The sequence below is a fragment of the Caretta caretta genome, chromosome 1 (genome assembly GCF_965140235.1).
Source record: "Caretta caretta isolate rCarCar2 chromosome 1, rCarCar1.hap1, whole genome shotgun sequence".
NCBI lineage: Eukaryota > Metazoa > Chordata > Testudines > Cheloniidae > Caretta > Caretta caretta.
Window position 1 is genome coordinate 157,409,391 of NC_134206.1, and position 18,222 is coordinate 157,427,612.

Genomic DNA, 18,222 nt, shown 5'->3' on the forward strand with positions numbered 1-18,222 from the left:
TTTCTGGAAGTCACTCTTATTTGGGTAGCTACATTCAGTGAATTAACCAGGACTGAAGAGCTGTACATTGGCTTGATCTGTGGCCTCGTTCTGCGATGACTGGTGGTGCTATAGGGCTAGCTATTTCTTCAAAATATCTCCCTTTCTCAAAAAGATCACCTCTGTCTAGCCCAGAGAAAAGGAAGCTTTATTCCAACAGAAAGGAAAGAGTCCTGAATCTGCACTACAGCTACCTCCAATGGAGCTGCAGGTATGAAAAACCTTAAGGTACAACAGCCTTCTTGTGGTAAGACGAGAAGCTAAAGAGAAACCTCCACCTACATCCCTGGGAGATGTAGTGCCATAGAAGAGGTACACACACAGTCCTGTAGAAGACAGCGCAACAGCTGTCACTGACTGTGGGAGTTCTCACTAATCCTAGGAGTTCACTGCCCCTTCTACAGGCAAAGTATTGGAAGTTTTGCAGTGCTGTTTATAGACTATTCTTTTTTAATTCCTGCACATGTAAGGAAGGCACACATTTAAGAACATGCTTAAAAAGTTCCTTTTATACAGCCCCTTCTTCTAGAGCTTTCCCACTGACTCAACATTTAAAGATAGAACATTTCATACCCTCAATAAGGTTCAAACCCTGCCTTCTCCCCACTAAGATAACCCCATATCTGTAAAAATAAGTTGATCCATAAATAAATTTACAAGAGAAACATCTGGAAGCAGCCTTTATTTGTAGTCAGCTACATGAACACAATGTCTTCCACTTCTATTCTTGCTCCTTTGATAACTGACGATTTCCTACATTTTCTACACGCACAAACCCAGCATTGTAACAAATCATGAGCAACATGAAGTTTCCTAACCTCCACCCAAGCACACTTAATAATATAATCTGTATGTAGCTCTTGTTTTTAGCTTCCTGAGAATCTCCATAAGAGAGGATACTATTGAAGCTCACAATTTTAACTATTAAGATGATCAGTGTGAATAGTGCATATGCTTGTGGTGCAATTTCAAAACCTCAGCTCACGCCAGAGATGTACTTGACAAAAATGTTTTGTATTTTTAAAAAAATGCTCTAATAGATAAAATCTCTCTTCCATAAAAGTACTTTTCTTTTCACATCTGCATTGATTAAACAAGGTTAAGAACATAGTTTTTCAAACTGAACCGTCTTTTTTACAAAGGAAAAGCATCTTCTTAAATCCCCACTGCTCTCCAGTCAAGGGTACAGATAGTATTTATGATACCTCAATGCAATATCACACAATAAACCTTAAATCAGACCGCATCAGAATCTAAATGAAGCTCATTAGTTTAAATTTACAAGAACCACCTTTAACTGAAACACCCACTACGATACATATATTCCCTGGAGCATACCTCATACATGACATTTTTGTTAACTTTATGTACAGTGTTTTACTGTAGTATTAAAACCACACACAGAAAATTTCTGTAGCCACATCAAAACTAGCTTAGTTTTCTTAACAGGGACAGCAGGCCTAAAGTCTAAATAAGAATAGCACCAATAAGCAGAACAATGTATATTCATATCATTACATCTCAGAGTAAACAAATTAGCAGAGTATGTGCTGGCAAAAATATCCTCAAAATCCATGTTGTAACCTTTTAGGATCATTGTCATAATAGGACAAAAGAATTGGTACTCTTGAAAAACAACTTCATGTACAGGTCTTAAAATTCCTGTTGATTAAAAAACACAGGGCAAATGTATTTGGAACAGGGTTCTTGTCTGTGAAAAGCAGGTGCCCATGGGGCACAAAGTTCTGTTATGTCAGCATCATTTTTCTGTGAATAGAGTGAAAGACAGACAACTTGGAGCTGAAAGAGAATAGAACGCTATGCTGGCCTATAAAGGGAAAAGTTAATGAGGCAGGAAGAAAAAGAAAAATAAGAAGTGAACAGACAACATTTAGGAAAGAGATGGAAATGCTGAAGGTTGTTGGACTCTATGAATCAGGAAAGGCTCCTTCAAATGCAAATATTCTATGATTAAAAGAGATGCGGGAAAAAGGTAAAAGAAAATAACTAGACAACATTTAATTAATTTATACCTCATTCTTCTTCCATTTGATTGTATTTCGATGGAAGTTGCTCTGTTAGTCTGGAAAGGGGAAGGTGGTAACCGCACTGGAGTCAGCCTGTTGCCCATTGCTAGGCAAGTAACTACGTTCATGTGGAAGAGATCTTTAAAACGTACAAGGCACTGTAGCTGATACTTTCCCCTTGTTTCAAGCCCTCTTTTAGCTATGAAAGGCCTATTGTGCAGTTAAATAAGGAGAGATTCTTCAAAATGCTAGGGCATTAACAATAAGGTGCGTCCTGCTGTTGACACACAGATTTATTCATATTTGGAAAAAGCCCAACTTTTAAAACAGAAAAAAAGCCATGAAAGGAATATGGAAAGGAGGGCTATGCAACACAGTGTTTTTAATTAATGGTGAGTTAACCACGGGGCATAGAAATGACTGTTTCCACTGGCTACATCAGAGCTGATCCTGACTTTTACCTCACGGACATAGGAAATGACTGTATACGCAGCAAACTATTGCAGCCTTGCTTGAAACACACAGATAAGTGTGTCTCTATTGTTCAGTCCTCTTAAATTTCTCTGTTCCCAGATCCCAGCAATTTCTCAATGCCAAAGTTCAGACTGACACACCCAGAAAACTAAATACAATAGCTGTTTCAATGCAAGGCAGCTAGACTAGCCAGGAATGCATTTTAACATAGCTTTCCTCTCAAAGAACAGCAGTCAGCAGTAACTTCACTCCCCACATCTGAATGGCAGTCAATCCCATAGCAGCTGTATCTACTCCTCGCAATAGCAATTGAACTGGTGCATTTCAACCACACTATGCAGCCTCTGAAACAGAACTGTGAAATCTACAAAGCAATCCAGCCCTATGCTCAGTCCATTGCTCCAAATATTCTGACTCCACAGTATTCATGTCATTTGGTTTTCATGTGCATCCCTAGTGTTTTTCAAAGGGATGGAGGGTATTTTTGCTGGAATAGTATGCTGGCTGGTCTCAGAACATTCTCACACAACCCGCACCAATTGTCCAAGTCCAAAAAATTATTTAGGTTACAGGATGCATGACCTTTACTCAAAGAGCCAGTCAACAGACCCTTTTGTTAGGATGTGCTTGGAAATCAATGCATTTATGTACCAAATGTTTTTGCAATCTCTGAACAGAGCTGGGAATCAGACTCAACTTTATGTCTGTGGTTTATAAAAGTGCTAATGGGGCAAGCAGGGGAAATATGTTTCTATTGATGCATGATATTTCTGGTATTGTACATTTAATTTCCTAAAGCTTACTATTATTATTATTACAGTATCCACTTCATTTGCCTGTTAATTTCAGCACACCCTTTACCATGGCCCCAATACCATCAAAGATGTGATGCAATTCCGTTTCACACATAAATGCTGGGGTAGTAACCATCTTGTTATTCACGTCTACATGAGCTTCGTGGAAGAGAGTTAAGGAAAACACAGCCAACCTAGTATTTGCAGATGCTGTCTGCAGAATGAAACACCACCACCTACATCTTCAATAAATATCTTCCCCAACCCCCAAGTAATGTAAAGATGGTCATAGTTGTAGCCTCAGAATGGAGATGTTCTACTTATTTTTTCAGAAATACCAGTATTGTATCAATGGGGAAAAGAGTATTAATGATTACATGAGAAGATGGGAAACTCCTTGCTTAGAAGTTAATGCTTCAGGGTAAAGATGTCTTGGTCACAGCTTTAGACTTTTGGAAAAAGAAAGAAATGAATTTCAAACAAAACTGACTAGTTATGGGGTCCTTTTCCATTGATAGATTGTACTTGTAGGCCATTATATATAGCACTTCTGACTTAACCGCTGCACTGGTTGTGCCAGAGGAATTTCAGGCAACAACTGAGCACCATGTGTAAGGATTCAGCCACACAATTAACTTGATAAATCAATGGGAATAATGCTGCCTAATCCACATGTATCATACTACAGGATAGTCCTACCAGACTATCAACAGTTAAGCATCAACTCTGTGTATTTTTGCAACTGTGCTGACTTATACATTAAGAATAGCCGTGTCCCTCAACACTTGATCACGGATTATTAATTGGAAAGGATATAGTTACTTCTTTTACACAGTGTTTTCCTCCCAGTGCTTTAATGGCTACTGCAGTTCCAGCATAAGGCCATTTCCCACCTTCCTCTTCTTCATGTCCCACAGTAACTTCAGCACCAGGAAGAACTTTTGCAGCCAACACTGGTGAAATGCAGCACAGGCTGCAAGAAAAATAAGAAAGGTTACTCCAGTGAGACTACTTCTTAAAAGAATGAATTATAATTATGAAACTTCAAATGCACATATATGTAAAGATCATAAAGTCAAACATGAAAAAGTAATTTCTTTCCAGCTACATCAGGCTTTTCCTGGCAAGCAAGGTAAACTTTTTCTTAGCTTCTCTTTCTTCCTACCATCTTGAAAGAAGATTTTTTTTTTAAATGAACCACTAATAAATGCAAGGCTGAATACATTTTTTCTAGCTCAAAGACTAACATCCACCCACTTACCTAGCATTTGTTTTATCTCTGCTCTCACAGAAATTATCAACTACACAACAGCACTTTCAATTGCTCCTCTAAATGTACCATACCCAATGCTCCTAGAATGTACATACCCAATGGGTTTCCCAGCTTTGTGGAACTCCTTTAGGACACGTTCAACCTCTCCATTCACTTTGCAATCCTTCCCATCCACAGCAAAGGTGGAACTGCCACGACAAGAAGCTTTCGTTAACACCTCAATATAATGCTATGACTTTATATGTGGACACTCAGAGCAGCTCTCAATGGACATCAATAATGGAAAGTGGATACTAACGCTTCACTGCGTCAAGTAACAAATTATAAACGACAAATCTTAGTTTTAACTAAGTACTAAGTGTTCTAACATTTTGCGGAAACAGTATAGCAATGCTACCAGATTTTCAGATCATTACCAGAACAGAACAAATAATTTCTTATGACGACACAGCAAGGAACATCCTAGAAGAAGCCATTTCATAGAATCATAGAACCATACGGTTAGAAGCAGTGGTGAGCTGGAACCGGTTTGCACCGGTTCGCTAGAACCGGTTGTTAAATTTAGAAGCCCTTTTAGAACCGGTTGTCCCTCGCGGAACAACTGGTTCTAAAAGGGCTTCTAAATTTAACTGGCCAAAAGCGGCGCCTTAGGTGCCAACTCCACGGGTGCTCCAGCCCTGGAGCACCCAAGGGGAAAATTTGGTGGGTGCAGAGCACCCACCAGCCGCTCCCCACCCCCGGCCCCAGCTCACCTCACCTCCGCTCCGCCTCCTCCCCTGAACGTGCCGCTCCGCTCTGCTTCTCCGCCCCCCACCCCAGGCTTCCCGCAAATCAGCTGTTCGCGCGGAAAGCCGGGGCAGGCTGAGAAGCAAGCAGCGGCTTCCCGCTCAGGCCCAGGGAGGCAGAGCGGAGGTAAGCTCGAGGGAGGGGGGGAGGAACGGACGGACGAGGAGTGCCGCCCGTGGGAACGTGCGTGCGCGCAGGCGAACCGCTCCCCACCCCAGATCACCTCCGCCACCCTTGGCCTGAGCAGGAAGCCACGGCCTGCTTCTCAGCCCTCCCCAGCTTCCTGCCGAACAGCTGATTCGCGGGAAGCCGGGGCGGGGGAGGGGGCGGAAAAGCAGAGCGGGGCGGTGGTTTCAGGGAAGGAGGTAGAGGCGGAGTGGAGGTGAGCCTGGGTCGGGAGCGGGACGCTGCTGGTGGGTGCTCTGCACGCACCAATTTTCCCAGTGGGTGCTCCAGCCCCGGAGCACCCATGGAGTCAGCACCTAACGCACCACTTTTGATGTGATCAGTGGGGGGAGCGGCCGCTCCCCCTGCTCCCCCCCACAGCTCCACTCTCCCACCCCTAGGAGCCAGAGGGACCTGCCGGATGCTTCCTGGGAGCTGCCCCAGATAAGCACCGCCGGGACCCACCTCACCCCCCAGCAGGTGCCTCTGGCTCTTAGGGGTGGGGTGGGCACCCACTACGGTGGCCTACGAGACTCTCCTGCCCGGTTCTGGGGGCAGTCAGTGGACAGGGGTCCTGGGGGGGTGGGCGTCAAGGAACGTGGGGGGGGTGGATGGGACAGGAGTCCCGGAGGTTGGACAAGGACCCCCTCGTGGGGTGAGGAGGGAACCCGTTGTTAAGATTTTGGCAGCTCATCACTGGTTAGAAGGGACCACAAGGATCATCTAGTCTAACCCCCTGCCAAGATGCAGGATTTGTTGTGTCTAAACCATCCAAAACAGATGGTTAAAAAAAAAACCACTCAAATTTCTCAAAAGAATCAAAGAGAATAAGAAGACTAATTGGTCACAAGACACATGGGGTTTCACTTGGCTAATCCATGAACTTTTTGAAAGGAAATTATTTAGTGATTAGTTTAATACTATCCCAACACTTTCTATATAGACTGAGGCAGAAAGAAGTAAGAGAAAGATACTGAAAATGATCTAAAATTAAAAGTTTTATAAACTTCACTACTTCCCTCTATTATGCCCCCAAAACCACCACCACACAGAAAGGAAAGGTTTTTTTTTAATGTGGCGTGTAAGCACTAGAACTGCTGCCTAGTTTTGGTGGGAAATTTTTCAGTGTGGAATTTTCAGATTACAAAATGGCACACTAACAATAATAAGAATCATGTATGGAAACCCCCACCCACCCATCCATGTGCAGCACTGAAAATGTTATACTATGGAAATCCCCAAACAATTTGAAAGAAGTCTTCCTTAGCTCCAATGGCTCTCAACCTTTCCCAACTACTGTACCTCTTTCAGGAGTCCGAGTTGTCTTGCGTACTCTCAAGTTTCTCCTCACTTAAAAACTATTTTCTTACAAAATCAGACATAAAAATACAAAAATGTCACAGCACACTAGTACTGAAAAATTGCTTACTTTCTCATTTTTACCATATAATTATAACTAGGGCTGTCAAGTGATTAAAAAATTAAGCGGGATCAATCGCACTGTTAAACAATAATCGAGTACCATTTATTTAAAGATTTTTGGATGTTTTCTACATTTTTAAATATATTGATTTCAATTACAACACAGAATACAAAGTGTACAGTGCTCACTTTATATTAGTATTTTTTATTACAAATATTTGCACTGTAAAAAACCAAAATAAATAGTATTTTTCATTTCACCTAATACAAGTACTGTAGTGCAATATCTTTATCATCAAAGTTGAACTTACAAATACAGAATTATGTACAAAAAAATTGTATTCAAAAATAAAAAATTGTAAAATTTTAGAGCTTGCAAAAGTCCACTCAGTCCTACTTCTTGTTCAGCCAATCACTTAGACAAACAAGTTTGTTTACATTTGCAGGAGATAATGCTGTCGGCTTCTTGTTTACAATGTCACCGGAAAGTGAGAACAGGCGTTCGCATGGCACTGTTGTAGCTGGCGCTGCAAGGTATTTACATGCCAGATGCGCTAAAGATTCATATGTCCTTTCATGCTTCAACCACCATTCCAGAGGACATGCATCCATGCTGATGACGATTTCTGCTCAATAACAATCCAGAGCAGTGCGGACTGATGCATGTTCATTTTCATTATCTGAGTCAGATGCCACCAGCAGCAGGTTGATTTTCTTTTTTGGTGGTTCGGTTCTGTAGTTTCCGCATCGGAGTGTTGCTCTTTTAAGACTTCTGAAGCATGCTCCACGCCTCGTCATTCTCACATTTTGGAAGGCACTTCAGATTCTTAAACCTTGGGTCAAGTGCTGTAGCTATCTTTAGAAATCTCACATTGGTACCTTCTTTGCATTTTGTCAAATCTGCAGTGAAAGTGTTCTTAAAATGAACAACATGTGCTGGGTCATCATCCGAGACTGCTATAACATGAACTATATGGCAGAATGTGGGTAAAACAGAGCAGGGGACATACAATTCTCCCCCAAAGAGTTCAGTTACAAATTTAATTAATGCATCATTTTTTTAACGAGCTTCATCAGCACGTCCTCTGGAAAGGTGGCCGAAGCATGAAGGGGTATACGTATGTTTAGCATATCTGTCACGTAAATAGCTTGCAATGACAGGGGGACAGTGTGGCACAATAAGTAAGGCATTGGACTGAGAATCCAGAAACCTTGGTTCTGTTCTCAACTCTGCTACTGGCCTGCTGGGTGACCTTAGCTAAGGGCATGGCTACACTTGCAGATGTAAAGCCCTTTGAGTTAAACCAGTCTTCGGAGAGAGCAGTAGGGAAAATGCTGCAGTCTGTCCACATTGACAGCTTCAAGCGCACTGTTGTGGCGGCACTTGCAGTGGCATTGGGTGTGGTGCATTATTGGCAGCTATCCCAGCATACAAGTGACTGCAATGTGCTTTTCAAATGGGGGAAGTGGAGTGTGACAGGGATTGCGTTGTGGGGGAAGAGAAAGAGGGAGTTTTTGGGAGGCTGAGAGCATGTCAGCATGCTGTCTTGTAAGTTCAGACAGCAGCAGATCCCCCCCTCCCCGCCCCTCTCTCTCTCTCTCTCACACACAGCATTCCATAGTAATGGTTGCTTTGTCTCGGAGCAGATAAGCATGCCGGCTGTCAGAAATGGAGCTTTCAAAGGGCATATCTGCATTCCTACAGTGATTCAAAAACAATGAGAAGAGTGGCCACTTGACTTAAGGGGATTATGGGACATTTCCGGAGGCCAGTCAGAACGCAGTAATGCAACATCTCGTTCACACTGACACCCAGGTGTTGTAGCCAAGGCACAGCAAACGTTATTCCACTCGCCGAGGTGGAGTACCAGGAGCGCTCTACGTACCTTGCCAATGTGGATGGGTAGTAAGCTAGGGGGCCCGGGACTGCTTTAATGCACTCTAACTCACAAATGTAGCCAAGCCCTCAGTCACTTCATTGTGTTGTTTTTGCGGGCTCCAGTGGTGCAAAGGGTTAGCGCATCTTACTTATAGAGCAGTGCTGCATGGAGTGATGCTGAGGTTGTGAGTTCAAGCTTCATCTGGAGCACCAGTTGTTTTTTTCTTGGGAGGGTTGTGAAGCACTGGAATGGGTTACCTAGGGAGGTGGTGGAATCTCCTTCCTTAGAGGTTTTTAAGGTCAGGCTTGACAAAGCCCTGGCTGGGATGATTTAGTTGGGGATTGGTCCTACTTTGAGCAGGAGGTTGGACTAGACCTCCGGAGGTCCCTTCCAACCATGAAATTCTGTGATTCTATGACACCTACAAAAGTGCCATGCAAATGCCTATTCTCACTTTCTGGTGACATTGTAAATAAGAAGAGGGCAGCATGATCTCCTGTAAATGTAAACAAATGTGTTTGTCTTAGTGATTGGTTGAACAAGAAGTAGGACTGAGTGGACTTGTAGGCTCTGAAGTTTGACACTGTTTAGTTTTTGAGTGCAGTTATGTAACAAAAGAAAATTTACATTTGTAAATTGTACTTTCACAACAAAGAGATTGCACTACAGTACTTGTATGAGGTGAACTGAAAAATACTATTTCTTTTGTTTATCATTTTTACAGTGCAAATATTTATAATCAAAAATAATATACACTTGGATTTCAATTACAACACAGAATAAAATATATATGAAAATGTAGCTAAACATCCAAAATATTTAATAAATTTCAATTGGTATTCTATTTAACAGTGTGATTTAAACTGCGATTAATCGCGATTAATTTTTAAAATTATTATAACATAAATCAATTAGGAACATAAATATCGTACTTTCATTTCAGTGCATAGTACATAGAGCAGTACAAATAAGTTATTGTCTGTATGAAATTTTAGTTTGTACCGACTTTGCTAGTGCTTTTTATGTAGCCTGTTGTAAAACTAGGCAAATTTCTAGATTAGTTGATGTACCCCCTGGAAGACCTATGCATATCCCTGGTTGAGAACCACTGGGGTAGACTATGTAAATTAACATATTTTACAAAAAGGCCACTAACTGTTTCCTATTATTACTGTCTGAGTTATGCATAAAGGATTTCTGTATCACTTTACTTAACTTGGCACTCACAGGTTTTTAGCAGCTCCGAATCCACCAGGGAATATCACAGCATCATGGTCCTTTGTACTAAGTTTAGCCAGGTCTGTGATTTTACCACGAGCAACCCTTGCTGATTCCACTAAAACGTTTCTTGAAGAACAAGAAATAAAGCAATAAGAGGAATGAAGCCAGTGCATACAAGTGCGGTGAAACTGTGTAAGAAAAGGGTGTTATTTTTGAAGAGTTGAAAATAATGACCCTGAATAACTACAGCTACAGCTGCTTCTGAAACAGAACTGGAATATACAGTACCCATGAGCCAAGACAAAGTCACAAGACAAAGAATCTAAGGTTTTCTCACATACAAAATATTAGTAGGCATAAAGTTAAACACTTTGGGAAAATTGCTACTAGTAAATATTTAGCACAGGGCATAACTCCTGCAGCACGTCCCTGTGGCACAAGCTCAAGAAGCAGGAGCCATCTTGTGCAAATTAAATGTAGCTCTTACCTTGATTCAGCCTCAGTTGGTTGTCCTTTGCTGTGGTCAATAACATGCATCTGAGGAATATCTGGGGCATACATCTGAACTTCAGCTCCCCCACGACTCAGGTGAACCAAAATACTACACAATAGGTAAAAATATGATGAAAGCCTTAGAAGAGAGGGAGTCTTAAGGAGCCAGTTAGAGAAGGTTTTTATCTGGCTCTGACTCCTACCAGAAATATATTATGTTTTGGAAAACAGTACTGACAAAGTAGCATAAAAAATGACCGCAAAGTGTCAGTTTTTAGAGAACATATAGGGCAGGGGTCCCCAAACCGTGGAGTGCGCCCCCCCTAAGGGGGTGTGGAGGAACATTTGAGGGGGTGACCGCAGCAGGACCTGGGCCAACGCCCACAGGGAGTGGGAGGGAGCACCACCCCAGCCCAGCTCCACCTCTAGCCACAGCTCCTCGCCCATTCCCAGTTCTGTCCCCAGCTCTGCCTTCAGCCCACATGTTCCTCTGCTGACCCAACTGTGTGGGGGGGGGAGGGGGGGGCACACAGACAGACAGATTCCATTACTGGTAAGGGGAGGGCTGCGACAGGAAAAGTTTGGGCACCAGTGGTATAGGGCATTTATTATAGTCTGTAAAGGGGGGAAGTGAGGTGGAAGACTAGATGAGCTTCAGTTGTTACCTTAAACCCCTTTGATTGCCATGTTATTTACTCTTGTTATAGAAATCAGTACAGTCTTCCTTCAGAACTGTAAGAGGAGTCCAAATGTCTCACGAAAGGGCATTAAGATCAATGTCCCATTATCTGATATACAGTGTGATAGGTTAAACTCAGTGTGAATATTAACAATCCTGGCACTGGAACTTGGCCCAGAAAGGTGATTATGAAATAAGGAAGTCTGTGGTCTTGCTTCCTAAGCTGCAAACGCTAGAGCAGCAGCTAGTGTTGCTTGGGAGAGAAGGACTGTTGACCAATAGCTCATTGCTCTGGCTTAGCATGTGGTGGTGATGGAGTCTGCCCACTTCTCCTCATCCAGAAGCATCCAGTATGAGAACTTAAGGAGGACCATAAAGCTGAGACAAAATGGTGGATTTTCATGGGGTATGGAAAGAATCAACCCTGGGAGAAAACCACACACCATCAAGGCTCTTCCAGGGTAGTACCGACACCCCTGGGAAACTGGAAATTAATTAAATAGAATAAAATGCTCTAATCATGTGAAGAATACTTTTCTGGACTCTGCAATAATGCAAAGCTGCTTACGCTGAGGCCTCATGGATTTCCGTACCATCATACACACCACATCCAGACAAGACCTGCAAAGAGAAAATCAAACACAATATTTCAGACAAAATATGTATTTTTCTGCATCGGTTTTCACTGCAGAAGATGTGGGGGAGATTTCCACACCCATCCATTCTTTTCAGGTGATAAATCTGAGAAAGTTACCCAAACTGAGATGTCAATACGGGAGATTTCGGAACTGATAAATTAAAGTGTCACTGGGTCCAAATGGTATTCAACGAAGAGTTCTGTAGGAACTCAGATATGAAATTGCAGAACTACTAACTGTGGTAAGTAATCTATTGCTTCAATCTGTACAAGATGACTGGAGGGTAGCTAATGTAAGGCCCATTTTTTAAAAAGGCTCCACAGGTAATCCTCGCAATTAGAGACTGATAAACCTAACTTCAGCACCAGGCAAATTGCTTGAAATGACAGTAAAGAACAAAATTATCAGACACATGGATAAACACAATATGTTGGGGAAGAGTCTTTTGTAAAAAGAAGTCATGCATCACCAATCTATTAGAATTCTTTGAGGGTATCAACAAGTATATGGACAAAGGTGTCCCAATCAATACGGTGAGTAAACTTTCAGAAAGCCTTTGACAAGGTCATCACCAAAGGCTCTTAAGCGAACTAAGCAGTCGTGGGATAAGAGGAAAGGTCCTATCATGGAGCAGTAACTGGCTAAAAGATAGGTTTCAGAGTAGCAGTAGTGTTAGTCTGTATCCGCAAAAAGAAAAGGAGTACTTGTGGCACCTTAGAGACTAACCAATTTATTTGAGCATAAGCTTTTGTGAGCTACAGCTCACTTCATCAGATGCATTCAGTGGAAAATACAGTGGGGAGATTTATATACACAGAGAACATGAAACAATGGGTGTTACAATACACACTGTAACAAGAGTGATCAGGAAAGGAGAGCTATCACCAGCGGGGAAGGGGGGGGTAGGGCGGAGGACCTTTTGTAGTGATAATCAAGGTGGGCCATTTCCAGCAATTGATAAGAACATCTGAGGAACGGCGGTGGGGGTGGCGGCTCAGGCAGAGACAAACACCTACAAGATCTCTATCAAGCATTCTTACAACTACAATACCCACCTACTGAAGTGAAGAAACAGACTGACAGAGCCAGAAGAGTACCCAGAAACTACCTACTAGAGGACAGGCCCAACAAAGAAAATAACAGAACGCCACTAGCCATCCCCTTCAGCTCCCAACTAAAACCTCTCCAACGCATCATCAAGGATCTACAAGCTATCCTGAAGGACGACCCATCACTCTCACAGATCCTGGGAGACAGACCAGTCCTTGCTTACAGACAGCCCCCTCAACCTGAAGCAAATACTCACCAGCAACCACAAGCCACACAACAAAAACACTAACCCAGGAACCTATCCTTGCAACAAAGCCCGTTGCCAACTCTGTCCACGTAGCTATTCGGGGGACACCATCATAGGGCCTAATCACATCAGCCACACTATCAGAGGCTCGTTCACCTGCACATCTACCAATGTGATATATGCCATCATGTGCCAGCAATGCCCCTCTGCCATGTACATTGGCCAAACTGGACAGTCTCTACGTAAAAGAATAAATGGACACAAATCAGACGCCAAGAATTATAACATTCAAAAACCAGTTGGAGATCACTTCAATCTCTTTGGTCACTCGATTACAGACCTAAAAGTGGCAATTCTTCAACAAGAAAACTTCAAAAACAGACTCCAACGAGAGACTGCTGAATTGGAATTAATTTGCAAACTGGATACAATTAACTTAGGCTTGAATAAAGGCTGGGAGTGGACGGGTCATTACACAAAGTAAAACTATTTCCCCATGTTTATTCCCCATGTTTATTCCCCCCCTCCCCCCCCACCCCCCGGCTGTTCCTCAGACGTTCTTGTCAACTGCTGGAAATGGCCCACTTTGATTATCACTAAAAAAGGTTCCCCCCGCCCCACCGGTAATAGCTCACCTTACCTGATCACTCTGGTTACAGTGTGTATGGTAACACCCATTGTTTCATGTTCTCTGTGTATATAAATCTCCCCACTGTATTTTCCACTGAATGCATCCGATGAAGTGAGCTGTAGCTCATGAAAGCTTATGCTCAAATAAATTGGTTAGTCTCTAAGGTGCCACAAGTACTCCTGTTCTTTTGGCTAAAAGATAGAAAACAAAGCGTAGGAATAAATGGTTGGTTTTCACAATGGAGAGAGGGAAGTAGAAGGGACCCCCAGAACCTCTACTGTGACCAGTGCAGTTCAGTATATTCATAAACAATCTAAGAAAAGGGCGAACAGTGTGGTGGCAAAATTTGGAGATGATTCAATATTACCCGAGAATCTTGGGCCAAGATAGTTAAGTTCAAAGTTGACTGTAAAGATTACAAAGAGATCTGACAAAACTGGGTGACCGGGCAACAAAATGGCAGATGAAATTCAGTGTTGAAAAGTGCAAAGTAACACATACTGGGAAAAATAATCACAACTATACGTACAGAACAATGGGGTCTAAATTAGCTGTTACCATTCAAGAAAGAGATGGATAGTTCTCTGAAAATTTTCACTCAATGTGCAGCGGCAGTTAAATAAATGACCAATGTTAGATATCACTACGAAAGGGGTAGATAATAACACAGAAAATATCATATTGCCACTATATAAATCCATGCTATGCTCACATGCTAAATACCGCATGCAATTCTGGTAACATGATCTCAGAAAAGATGTATTAGAATTGGAAAAGGTGCAGAGAAGGGCAACAAAGATGACTAGAGATATGCAACAGCTTTCATATGAGGAGAGATTAATAAGACTGGGACTGTTCAGCTTAGAAAAGAGACAACTAAGGGGGGCTATGAGAGAGGTCTATAAAACCATGACTGGTGTGGAGAAAGTGAACAGGAAAGTATTACTTACTCCTTCACATAACACAAGAACTAGGGACCTGATTAAATTAATAAGAAGCAGGTTTAAAAACAAAACAAGGAAGTTCTTTTTAACACAACACACGGTCAACCTGTGCAACTCATTGCCCAGGATGCTGTGAAGGCTAAAAGTACAACTGAATTAAAAAAAGAATTAGATCTATTCATGGAGGATATGTCCAGCAATGGCTATTAGCCAAGGTGGTCCGGGACACAACCCCATGCTCTCAAGGTCCCTAAATTGCCAAAGACCAGACGCTGGGATTGGATGACGGGATGGATCACTTAAAATTGCCCAGTTCTGTTCATTCCCTCTGGGGCACCTGGCATTGGCCACTGTCAGAAGACAGGATACTGGGCTGGATGGACCTTTGGTCTGACCCACTATGGCCGCTCTTATATTCTTAAGCATTATGCCCTGTGTTAATACAGCAGTACCCGGAGTGGGTATCCTAACGGGGAGAGGCAGAACATTTCAGCTCCAGGACTCTGCTTGGTGGGCGGCCGGTCTCCTTCAACTAGCATTACCCTCTCCACGCTCTTAAAAGCCAAGTAATCTGTACTAATGGCACAAAGATTCCCGCTGGATCGCCACCCACTGCAGAGCGGGATCTAACGAGGCAACTAACCCCGCGCACCCGGCACCCGCCCCGGCCAAGCAGAGGACACCGGTACAGAAGCAGGCAGCGAGAGGGTCACCTTGGGCTTATCAGCCGCCCGGGGGGGGGGGGGGTAAGGCGGCTCCCCGCCCAGCTCCCCAGCCCCCCAGCATGGGCTGCGCTGCCCAGCCCGCCCAGAGCCCAGGGCCACCCCACCGCAGCTGGCGCTAAGCCCTGCTACGGGGCCCAGCTCGACCCCGGCCCGCCCCGCCTCGCCTCCCTGGCTGCCGGGAGCCCCGCCGGAGCCCCCCGCCGTCCTGCCCGCGGCCGGGCCGCACCCACCACGGCCACCCGGGCCCCGCGCAGGCGGCGGGCGGAGCCGTGGAGCGAGGCTCGCCCGCTCGGGGCCGCCCGCAGCAGCAGCCGCGCCGCCAGCATGGCCGGGCTCAGGGGAGGCGCGGGCTGGAGTCGCCGCAGGGGCCCGGGCGCCGGGCGGGTGCAGCAGCGAGCCCCAGGGCGCGGCCGGCCGGGCCTTGCAGCCGCACAGCGCCGGCTAGAGGCGGGAGGTCCCCGCCCGCTGCTGCGGAGCCTGCTGCTCGGCCGGGGCCGGGCTTCGCCCTCTGCCTGCTCCGTGCTGGGCGTCTCAGGGCACCCGCAGAGCGCCCTGGGCGGGCGGGCCGGCCACAGGCACTCGCGCCTTGCCCCCATCCTCTCCTCAGCCCGCCCCCGCTGCCCCCTTCTTGGTGTCTCCGCTGGGGCCCGCCGGGAGCCCCACTAGCACCTGCAGGACTGCGAGCTCAGCCCGGGTAGCGTGACCAGGCAGCCAGTGTGAAAAATCGGGATGGGGGCGGGGGGTAATAGGAGCCTATACAAGAAAAAGACCCCCAAATCGGGACTGTCCCTATAAAATCGGGACGTCTAGTCACCCCAATGCAGTAGTTGCAGGATCAGACCCTCAGATCACTGACCATCCCGACCTGCCTTTGCAAAAAGCGCTGTATAAATTTAAATGAATTTTAATAATTATTCACATTGAAACTTGGTGCTAACCATTCAGACCCCTCCTTCAAAAATGCCCACAACCAAGACACATTTTCATGGGATTTACGATTAAGCTCAAATTTGGGGTGCTAGGTCTCATAGTTGCTGTTTTCCTTGAAGCCACAGCTCCTGAAATCATATACCTACAGAACCCCAGCTTTTTGTTTGGTGTTTATTTTTTTAAAACAGAGGTTTCTTGCCTTCTTGGTTGCAGAGAAAAGCTTGAAAACATTAGCTGACTGTTCCTGCATTGTTCAAAGATTAGAAGACAAATAAAAATCCAAAAATACCTTATTTCTTTTTTAAATCTCACAATTTTTGAATACTCAGGTTTTGGTAAAATTGTTAGTTCACTATTACAGCTAAAATAAACCCAGGCAGCAGAAGCCCAGTAGTAGGGTAAATGTGGCACAGAAGTGATGTGCAGCAAGAGGCAAAGATCAACACACAGACCAGAGATGTTAGGCCAAATATGTTCAACATGCCCCTCATGCAGAGGCTCAGGACCCCCTTCACTGCAGCTTCTCTTGTATAAAATATTCTTTTTTCCCTCTGAAACCAGGAGACCGTCTGTACATTTTGTGGAAAGTCCCTTAAAAATATTCCATGGATATTTTGTTTCTTATGCAGAGAGAGGAAATGCCACAGAGATGCTGCCAAAACCCTTACAGCTCTTCCCCCCCCCCCCCCAATTCCTGCTCCTTGAAGTCCAACCTACTGACTTAAAGATAACAATTCTGTACTTATATCTTCCGTAACACTTCTCATCAAAGCACTTTACATAGGAGATCAGAAGAGGGAAATAGGAAGAAAAAACACAAACTTGCACCAGCTTAAAGCTATTTTAGACCCTTAAATTAAACATTTTATTTCAGTTTAAGTAGATATGGGTTTAGCTTAAATCTGTTTTTTACAGGATTAAGATAAAATATACATTCAAAATTAAATAAGCACAGCTACAAAGATAGTTGCATGGATCTAACTAAATTGGGTTAAAACTACACCTTTAAACTGGTGCAAGTGTGTGTAGACAAAGTCTGATCCTGCAAAATGTAGGCAAGTGGGTAGCCACATTGACTTCAATAGCACTTGTGCATACAGTTGAGCATACACTAGTCTTCACAGGTTCAAGGCCTAAATCCTTTATAGTTGTCTGCCCACATTCAAAATCACATAAACTGGGCTAAACAGGAGGAAATATTAGGCCTAATGTTGAGCTTACCAGACTCATTCTGTTCAGCTTTCAGTATCACTCTTATTACCATGCTATATGAGCACTTCACAAAAGGTTACTGGACAACTTAAGCAGGACAAATATGTTTATTTTGTTAGCTCTGTCTTAGCTCAATTGAGGAATAAAGGAATGGATGACTGCACCACCCCCTACGCAGGGAGTGGTTGGTGCAGAAGCTGGCTTTACACCTGATGAAAGTTCTCCAGACACTTCCACAGAGAAATCTGGTTTCATTGTGTTGCCTGTGCTGTATAGTTGCACAAAAATACTGCACTTATAAATGTAAATGTTTTTGGCATGGGTAATACAAAAGCATAGCTCTCCCTCCACAGATGTAATCCTTTGTATTACCTTTTCCAAACTTTCAAAACTAGCATCCAAGAACTGCCGGCACACAAATTTAGCGGCAAGATTAAGGCTACCTTAAAAACAATGTGGCTATTATTATATACAATTGTGGTTTATAATCCTTACACACACACACTTAGATACTATTGAGATAACCCAGGTGGCCTTACAGTGCTAAGATCCATTTCAGTAGCTGCTGTGCAGACCCATGCTAAACAGTTCCT

The 18,222-nt window shown here is 43.8% G+C and overlaps 1 protein-coding gene across 2 annotated transcripts; it reads right to left on the reverse strand.

Annotated features, from left to right (window-relative positions):
* Nucleotides 1-704: 704 nt before the first annotated feature.
* Nucleotides 705-16,084, reverse strand: GATD3 (glutamine amidotransferase class 1 domain containing 3). 2 transcript variants are annotated; one of them, XM_075132380.1, is made up of 7 exons: nucleotides 15,718-16,084; nucleotides 11,821-11,873; nucleotides 10,569-10,682; nucleotides 10,088-10,207; nucleotides 4,703-4,795; nucleotides 4,151-4,307; nucleotides 705-3,497 (listed from the first exon to the last, which is right to left on the reverse strand). In XM_075132380.1, the coding sequence occupies exons 1-7, from the start codon at nucleotides 16,081-16,083 to the stop codon at nucleotides 3,369-3,371; spliced, it is 1,032 nt and encodes a 343-aa protein (XP_074988481.1). In that variant the 5' UTR covers nucleotide 16,084; the 3' UTR covers nucleotides 705-3,368. The 2 variants fall into 2 exon arrangements, with proteins under 2 accessions (XP_074988481.1, XP_048721027.1); XM_048865070.2 differs by lacking the exons at nucleotides 11,821-11,873; nucleotides 15,718-16,084 and adding an exon at nucleotides 11,239-11,774.
* Nucleotides 16,085-18,222: the final 2,138 nt, after the last annotated feature.